The 10057-nt window shown below is 38.3% G+C and overlaps 1 protein-coding gene across 1 annotated transcript in view; it reads left to right on the top strand.

Annotated features, from left to right (window-relative positions):
* LOC107716778 (partitioning defective 3 homolog B-like) overlaps positions 1 to 10057 on the top strand; it is a 335521-nt gene that overhangs the window by 250052 nt on the left and 75412 nt on the right. The window contains exons 19-20 of the mRNA XM_016523332.1: positions 1878 to 1994; positions 4582 to 4863. Coding sequence (XP_016378818.1) covers positions 1878 to 1994; positions 4582 to 4863 — 399 coding nt within the window. The remainder of the gene's footprint in view (positions 1 to 1877; positions 1995 to 4581; positions 4864 to 10057) is intronic.

The raw sequence follows: 10057 nt of genomic DNA, 5'->3' as shown, positions 1-10057 counted from the left end.
AGGTGCGCTCACTCTTGCTCAGGGAAAGTAAGATTGCAACTCAAGGCTGGCAGTCATGCATATGCTCTGGAACAGAGTAATATCGCGTCCACATCGCAGGCTTTGCGATTAGGAAATCGCAACGTCTCAAATCGCGATTTCGATTCGATTTGGATTAATCGCACAGCCCTAATTGATACCATCGTTTGTTTTTTCATTCATTGTTTTCATTTAGTCAGTCAGTCATTCATTCGGTCAGTTTTTCCTTCATTAGTTCCTTCTGTCATTTATTTGTTTGCTAGTTTGATTATTTCTTTGGTTTCTTGATTCATTTGATGTTTCCTTAATTTGTTAGTTAAGTCGTTCATTCATTCATTTGTTCATTCATTGTTTTCTTAAAAGTATTATTTTGTTAATTTGTTCAGCGTTTCCTTCATATTCATTTGTCTTTGTTAATTTGTTTGTTGGTTCCTTTTAATAATTAATTGATACTTCATGTTTTTGTTCATTCATTGATTCCCTATTCGTTCATTCATTCATTAGATACCTCTGTCAGTTAATTTGTTCAGTGATTCCTTCATATTTGTTTGTTTGTTAGTTTGTTCTTTTGTTTCATTCATTTGTTCTTGATTTTACTTCATACATTCATTTATCATTTATTTGTGCCTTCCTTTGTGTCCTTATTCATTCATTAATGCCTTTTTTAGATTGCCAACAGTATATGGAATGTCTTACATGCTGAATCTTTTTTGTAATTATGTGTTTTTATCTTTATTTTTCTCAGTAGCTGAGAGCCTGTGATTATGTTGAAGTGATATCATGGTGTGTATAAGTGCCACCTGCAGTGCTGTGTAGGACTCTGTACAGCTCATGTTCTCCCTTACTGTTATTGAGTATATGAGAGACATGTTCACATCATGATCATTGTGTGCAGATGTGTGAGATTCATGTGAAGATAATCTAGATCAGATCCTGTCCCTGTGTTTGAGTGTGCGCCGGATGTGAGTTGCTAAAGGACACTGGTGTGATTTCCACTGACAGTGTGTGTGTGTGCTTAGAGGAGTCCCGGTGTGTGTTTGTGCGCGTGTAGCTGGAGGCCATGGCCTCTGCTCGCTCTGACATTGATACACTGCGCTGAAGCGGCGTGCTGTGCTGCTCGGCTGGGCGGCAGTGGGTTTGAGACACAGGCACACATGAGAAATGACCTTCTATGAGCAGAGAAAATGGAGACGGGTGCAGGACTCAATCACTGGTGCAGAAATGATGCATGTTAACAGAACATCTCTACTGATACGCTCTGGCCCCTACAGCAATTTAGGAACTCCCCAGAGTACACACACACACACACACACACTAGACAGTCACTCAGCCTGTTTTCCTAGATAAACGTCATTTGCAAACAGTGATCACTCAGTGATGTCTTTCTATGCCCCTCTCTCTCTCTCTCTCAGATTTGGAAAGAAAAAAGAAGAGAAGAGCAAGACGGAGACAAAAATGAATGCGCAGAAGCAGACGTCAGAAATTCTGAGTGAGGAAGAGGGAGGCCATGGCCTCTGCTCGCTCTGACATTGATACACTGCGCTGAAGCGGCGTGCTGTGCTGCTCGGCTGGGCGGCAGTGGGTTTGAGACACAGGCACACATGAGAAATGACCTTCTATGAGCAGAGAAAATGGAGACGGGTGCAGGACTCAATCACTGGTGCAGAAATGATGCATGTTAACAGAACATCTCTACTGATACGCTCTGGCCCCTACAGCAATTTAGGAACTCCCCAGAGTACACACACACACACACACACACTAGACAGTCACTCAGCCTGTTTTCCTAGATAAACGTCATTTGCAAACAGTGATCACTCAGTGATGTCTTTCTATGCCCCTCTCTCTCTCTCTCTCAGATTTGGAAAGAAAAAAGAAGAGAAGAGCAAGACGGAGACAAAAATGAATGCGCAGAAGCAGACGTCAGAAATTCTGAGTGAGGAAGAGTTGGAGAGGATGAAGGAAGAGAGAGAAAGGTGGGATTGATGTCATTACACCATAACACCACAGTGAATCACTATCAAAACCTAGTGAGCTGCCTTGCTTTCTATTGCCTACATAGACAGCATCCTAACTGAGATGGAATCTCATAAGTGACTAATTTGGAACACTCTATAGTTGCAGCAACATTAAAATATCTTACCGACCCCAAACTTTTGAATGGTAGTGTATGTAGTACACATGTATTAAAATAGTCACATTGACACATTGCATTATGGGATTGCTACCAACGTTTTGGAACAGCCTTTGTGTTTTAATCATGACTATAATGCCTTAAATTGCTGCCCATGTAGGCAACTGAACTGTGGAGATTGTTCTTATGCAGTTTTATAGGAGTCAAGCTTAGATCCCTTGAGCCAGCACAAAGCAACAGTGGCAGGTAATACCCTCTGGAAGTAAAAGAAATTTGGGAGTCAAGGCTCAAAGGAGGACGACTTCTCCCCAGTAACCTGTGAAAGGGCGCACGATCTGAAACACACTGCACAAAAACAAATAGTATTTGTGAACTGCAGTTTTCAAAAACGTATAATCCACTCAATAAATAGTTAATTTGTTGATAATAATGATAGCAATCAACAATTCTTTGAGTAATATAGTTCATTAGCCTGACTTTTTACAGTTTCCAAGAAATTTGATACATTTATGTACAAACATTTTGACCCGGAGAGGATTTCCTTTGTTTTTTTTATGGAAATGCTAGTTAATGTTATTACATTGGACTAAAGCTTGCTGACTTTGCTCACAGGGTATAACAAGAAGTGTTACCAGTTTTTCCCCTCTTGTTACACTTATGGTGTTCCTGGTCAAAAATAACAGGTCATTTAAAAATTGATTTTACATTTCTGGTTATGCTGTATTATTATGTCATAATGTGTTATGCCTCATTGATCTGAGCTCATGCACCTCATGTTTTTGAGTGAACATTGCCAAAATTATCCTCAAAGAATGAATTACTTTTTCTTTTTTTTTACTCAAGAAGTGAGCTCAGATCAATGAGGCCCACAACCAATCAGTTCTAAAAAAGAAATACAAAATCTGTCATAATTGAAAGAAAACATGTTGACAAAATGATTCAATCCAAGATTTGGTGATAATATAGCATAAAGAAAGGTTTACAAGCTATTTTTAAAAGGCTGGTTTTCAAAATAGTTAAGGGTTAGATGCACTTTTTAGATTTGAAGCTGTTGCTATATGCATAAATATAAGTAAATTATGACTGCTAAACTGTACAATTGACCATTGTCCCAAGCAGTTGATTTCATACATTGTTTCTGTAGTTTCTTTTTTGCACGTAATTTCAGCTGAAGCAAATCCCGTCATTATCACAAAACAAACCCCTTCAGGATGATACAAGACTCTTCTAATGTCCCGATCACCCTGTCAGAGTTTATTTTGTGATAACGATTCGATGACTGTACATTATTTTATATGTTTCACTGATGTAAAGATAGCATTCGTTAGTGGTGAAGTTAGCAGAATATAGTTGAGAGATCTTTTAGCATGTTGTTTTTGCCGTCATTTGTGAGGACACCAAGACATTTCCAAATAGCATGAGTTGACCAGTTTGTTACTAGCTGAAGTAGATTTCATAAGGAAACTCAAAAGTAAGCTGGGAAAAAACATTACCTGCCATATGGAACAAAGGTATAGCTCATTACTGTCATGTATGACACTCAGGATTTTAGATGACTCATTGTATTACACACAGGATTAGATCTCTTATTTTTTGTCCCTTTCCCTCTCATTCACTCTGTAGGACTGACAGCTTTTTGTGGTCCATTACTGAGATGACACGCAGCACTAGATTCCTCTTCCTCTCTCTATCTCTGTCTCTCGGCGTGTCATGTATATTCTGCCAGAATACAGGAGAAAAGGATATATTTAGCTGAGATGCAGGGATGTTTTTGCAGTCATTATTTTGTGTGGTGTTTCCCGAGGCTTATTTGGACTTGGAAACGTGTGAAGTGTGAGCTGGAGCCATGCTGTTCTCCTCCATATGCTCCAGAGTGGCATTTGTTCAGAGAGAGACTTTATTGACTGAGCCTGTTGTAGCTCCTAAGAGAGACAGAAAAGGGAAGAGGGAGAGAGAAAATCAGCCGGATGTGTCCGAAAGCTCTTTCTTGACCTTTCCAGTTTATTGTATTTTTGGAGTCATCCTTGAACGTGTAAATACGATTCAAGTTCAAGTTCTTGCAGTTGCGTTCTCATTGCTTGTGTGATTTGCTCAATGGCTCAGTTGAAATTTCAGATGATACTCTTCCGGTCGAGTGTTTGGAATAATTATTTTTGAATGTTGTTAAAAGGAGTCTCTTATGCTCAACAAGGCTGAGCTTATTTGATAAAAAAAAATAGAGTAATAACAGTAGTGTAATAGTAGTGTAATAACATTTCACAATTTTACTGTTTTACTGTATTTTGAATCAAATAAATGGAGCCTTGGTGAGCATAAGAGACTTATTTCAAAAACATAAAAAAATGTAATTCCTCACTTTTGAACAAACAGCTTAAATTATAATAATCATTAAAGCCAGGTAGATTAACACCAGCTTTTCTGTGTTACAGAATTGAGGCCAAGCACCAGGAATTGAGGGAACGCCAGGTCCGGGACCGCTTCTCCCCACCTGACGTGGAGGATGATGACCTGGACCCCAACTACGCCCGCATCAACAACTTCAGGGAGCGTGGATCACCTTCCCAGCCACGCTACGGGAACCGCAGCCCTTCCCCGCAGAGACCCCCACCCCCAGTGTCCCACAGCAGAGAGCCGTCCGCAGAAGACCCTCTGGACGGCCTGTACGCCAAAGTCAACAAACAGCGAAGCCCTCCACCTCCTGCTGCAGACTGGTAAATATGCATATATTCAAATATCCCTGCTGAAAAACTTGCTTAAACCAGGCTAAGATGTTCTGCTGGTTTCTCAGTCTGGCCAAAATCCTGAAAAGTGCCCATAATCCTGCTAAAACCAGTTAACAAACCAGCATGACCAGGCTGAGACCAGATAAGACTGGCTAACCAGCTTAGTCTGGTTTATAATTTGTATTTTTTTTTAGCTGGGAAAGTCTTTAGGTCAATGTCTGCCACAAGTGAGCGTCTGCAGCATAATGATCATATTGTTGGTCAGGTAGAATGATATCCAACCCCATGAGCCTATATCTGTGTTGCATTCTGAGAGTAGATTTCCTTGGGATTTAATTGATTTCTGATGGATTAGAGTATAAATTGTACAGGGTTCTTTTATGTTGTTTCTCAGTCCTCATGTTTACCCAGTGTCTGAAGAGCATTGATGCATTGGCAGTTCTGATCACAGCAGTTGAGTGTTAGGTGGTGTTAGGGGTATCTTACATCATGCAATGACTAACAAGTTACCAAATAACAAATAACCACATTGTAATGTTTATTTTTGGTAATCCAGTGAATGTAACAGTTTTGTTCAAAAGTTTGCTGTCAATAAGATTTTCGGTTTTTTTTTTTTTGAAGGAAATTAACACTTTTATTGAGAAAGAAAGAAATGTATCCAAAAGTGACAGTAAAGACATTTATAATGTTACTGTAGCACTCTAGTAACTACTATTAAGTAACAAGAAACTCCGATTAATGAATTAGTAAGTAATAGCACTCTGTTAAAAGTGGTAGTTCACTATTAGCTATTTTTTCATACCTTCCAGAGAACTACTAAGAACTACACAATGTAGTTCACAATAATGCACAATGTATAATTAATTTTAAAGTGAAGGTCGTGGTAGTGTTGCTTTCGTCAACGAAAATTATGACTAAATATCGTCGTCAACGAACCTTTATCACGTGACGAAAACGAGACGAGACGCAACGTAAATGCTGGTCATGTGACGATGACTATAATTAAATGTATAATGCAATATTGTTGACGAATAAAAACGAGACTAAATGTGGTTTACAAAATAAAAACTATGCTAAAATGTCTCTTCATTTTCGTTGACCAAAACGAGACGAAACTAAATGTTATAACGTTATTTCGTCTCGTTTAGTCGCGTTATTATTATTATTTTGCAGTATTTCTCACTTCAGGGGCTGCATCAGTTCGCACTGCGCAGACACAGGCGACGTCACTTCCTCAAGCCCCACTCACGGCATTATTTAGAATGTGAGCTACTCAAAGCTGCTAGTTGGTTCAGGCTTGGGGCCAGGATCTGATTTACGACATCCTGTGTCTTGGGCCTCTTGTGGAATTCTGGGCTCCTCAGGTTTCAGCCATGTTTGACCAAATCTTAGATTGTCTGATTCGGTCTGATATCCTACACTAAAATAAGACTAAAATGCTCAGATTTTAGTTGACTGAAACTTGACTAGACTAAAATGAGTATGAACGTGACTAAAACTAATAAAAACTAAAATGACAGCTTCACACAAAGACTAGACTAAAACTAAGATTAAAACAGGCCGCCAAAAACAACACTAGGTCGTGGTAGCCTGCTAATAATGACTCAAGCATTACCAAATCCTTCAGAAGGAATTACTAATTATTTGGTTCAGTATCTAAATTTAATGACATGATAACTCTCTAGTTATAGCTATATATCATTGCAAGCTTTTGAGGGTTTTGTGAAGTATTGGATAGTAATGACTCAAAAGTTACTACATCCTTCTAAAGGAATTACTAATCATTTGGATCCGTATCTGTCGTTACAGTACCCTAGTAATGATAGAAGTCATTGTACTGTAAGCTTTTGAGGTGTTTTTAAGGTTTTGGATCATAATTCCATCCAATGGATTTGGTAACACTTGAGTCATTACTAGTGGGTTATCATGATCTTCACTTTAGAATGCTGATCCAAATAATTACTAGTTCCTTTAGAAGGATGTAGTAACACTTGAGTCATTACTGTCCAAAACCTTACATATACAGTACCTTAAAAGCTTTTATCATGCTTTTCACTTTAGAATACTGATCCAAATAATTAGTAATCCCTTCGGAAGGATTTGGTCATATTTGAGTCATTCATTACTAGTAGGTTACCGTGATCTTCGATTAGAATTAATGATGCATTTTGAATTATTCACATTAATCATATTAGATGACCCAAAACTTTTGAAATGTAGTGTACTTAACAAATAAAATGCATTTCATCTCATTTATAAAATCTATGATATATTAATACAGCACGTTGCTTGGCAACCGTAAAGAAGCCAATAACGCCTAATAACACACTTTAATAACAAGTTCTTCCTCACCATGGCTTGTAATTCTCATAACCTTAAGACACAGAGTCACAGCTGTAAACCCAGAGGAGCTGCTCTAATATTGATTCTCTCATTTTTGCTGGACACATCAGCTCAGTCTGCAGCTCTGACACAGCTATGCTGTAATTCTGTTCTTTTGATTGAGCATCAGATGTCACCAAATTTCCCCAGCTGATTGATTACATTAAGAATTGCACACATTTTTTGTATTACAAGATTTCTGAAATGTTATGTTTAAATATGCAACTGAGGTATTATCTAATTGAATATGCACTGATTTTCATACATTTCCAGGACAGAAACTAAAATGTTGGATAAAGCCAGTTTCATTTTGTTTTTCAAGGTTTTTCAGAGGGGATTTTTGATATCTCGTTGTATCATGTAGAAATCAGAGAATACTGTAAAAAACTGAAAAAAAATCACCATGTTTTTAGGAATAAAATGTTGTAAGAAAATCTGGCAAATGATAAATGAACAAGCCTCTCTGCAAACACTTTAAGAATACAGAGAAGAATAAAACTTTAAAGTTTGGTGTATGTAATTGCCACTAATGTGGAGAATTTTGGCTCAGTGCAGGAGAAAAAAAAAAGCAAATTTTTAAGAAATTTACAGGTGTCAAGTAATAGTGCAATAAATCAAACACTTAAAAGTGTATTTGGTCTACACTGGACGCGATCAAAGGGCCGTTGAAAACCCTTTGAAATTTGTGTCAGCACGTCATAATAGAACCCGGCAGCAGTTTTCTGTCTGGGATTTGTTGCGCCGCGCCTCGCCGCTCACGTCCATAGACACGGTGTAACATTGGTTTTGCTTTCTTTCACAGAACTAATCGTTGCCTGGGTTGCGTACGTATATGTGGGGCGGAGCTATCAAAATAGGGGCAAGACCCTTTTGGGGTAGGGGCGTGTTTGTTTTGGTGATTTCAAATATCAACATTGGCTACCAGAAATCGCTTACTCTGCCTTTAAGTGGCCTAAACTTCTATGTTCTCACATTTAAATTAATCTTTTGATGCAATGCACTTACTGTGTTCATACATGTTTTTACATTGTACTTATATTTTAAAAATTCCTGCATGTGATTACATCTGTAATTAATCACACTGTTGACCCATCCCTTACACCTTATTCACCCTAATACCTATCCAAACCTAACCTTATCCCGTATCCCACCTCAAAAGCAGCAGGTGTTTTGCAATACAATATGAAGTACATTTTAAGTACATTGTACTTATTTTTGATGCAAGTACATAGTAGTTAAGTGCCTGTAGTGTCTTGCTTGAAATAAATAACACAGATGACTTTTTCTGTTTTGACTGACAAATACAAGTAAAAACTTCTCTCTTATACAAAAAAGTAATGCAAAAGTAACTAACAAGTTCCTTTACATTATAGAGACCTGAATGTCTTGTTCTCATCATCTCTGTGGCAATTTCTGAGTGGATATTTGGGTCACAAGGAGTTTCATTCGGAACAGGAAGGTCTCAGCATGAGGGGTCAGCTGTTGGTCAGATGCAGTAGTTGGCTGAAGGAAACTCATTTATTTGTGTGAAGGGAAAGATGTGTGCCACACGGAGACATATCAGCTATAACTCGGCTCATTAAGGATGTATCTTTGTCATATGCGTCACTGTATGACACTTTGTCTGACTCTGTGGCCAGGCGTCTCCTAAAGCCTCAGTTTTTGATAAATAATCTGGTTCATTTCCTCTCCTTTAGCTTTTCACACTCTGCCAGGGGGGTTGAATACCGCTGCATATTCATATCTGCCCTGCATAAGGGGAGTATTTTGAGTAAATTCATGCTGATAGGCTGCTGATGGGTAAATTGAAGAAGTGAATGAGAATAGCATCAGTGACTCTGGTGTCAGCGTGAGCGTGCTCTCGTGTCATATGAAGAGTTTGTTAAACGGTAGAGTTGCTCTGTTGTATGGCTGATTTAAAAGCGCCCTCTGAGAGTCATTAAAGCGGTTCGGTTATTTAGACAGACAGGCAGTTTAACACACACCCTGCTGCCCACTGCTGTCATAAAAAGTGTCTTTCAGTGTGTGTAGTGGCTTATATGGTCAGTAGTGAAGTTCAGCTGGATTCTGTGCATCTACATTTTTTATGTAAAAATGAGCACATCCACTAATACAAGACAAAGTGCTTCTCGTAACGTTTTCACCCTCTTTTGACCCGTCTAGTTCACCCAGAACTGGACATAAAGTCACTTTTACTCACTCCTATGTAGTACTTTGCTATGTGAATGTATTTACATACCATGAAATAAACAATATAGCAAAATATCTAACAATAGACACATTTCACCTGTGAATTGATTTAGTCTGTCAGAAGGCAAAACTAGAGCACAGTACTACCTACTCGTTGCAAATCATTCAGACGCAATGACACTCAATATAGACATTTTAAAGATGAGCTTTAAATCAGGAAAACTAAACTACTAAAGCGGCACTCCTCTATTGGGTATTTTCTGGGTCCAAAATTAACACTCAATTAAAATCTCTATGGTGAGTAAATAAAACTGAGCTACTCTCCAGTAGTGGTAACCTAATAAAGAACTGTGCAGTTTATGGTTTCAGGGTCAGTGGCACAGAAGAGTGTGCATGATTTTGAAATAAAAAGTTTTTATTTTATAAATTGGCATGTGTTTTAACCAGTGTTGGGGGTACCGCGAGTTGCGTAATCAGATTACTTTTTTCAAGTAACTAGTAAAGTAACACATTCCTTTTTAATTTACAAGAAAATATCTTGTGTGTGCTGTGTGAACATGATGTTACTGTAGTTCTAGACTAAATGTGAATGTGCATTAATTCATCCCAC

The sequence above is a fragment of the Sinocyclocheilus rhinocerous genome, unplaced genomic scaffold, assembly GCF_001515625.1.
Source record: "Sinocyclocheilus rhinocerous isolate Xijiao unplaced genomic scaffold, SAMN03320098_v1.1 scaffold1441, whole genome shotgun sequence".
Lineage (NCBI taxonomy): Eukaryota > Metazoa > Chordata > Actinopteri > Cypriniformes > Cyprinidae > Sinocyclocheilus > Sinocyclocheilus rhinocerous.
This window is presented reverse-complemented; position numbering and strand designations above follow the sequence as displayed.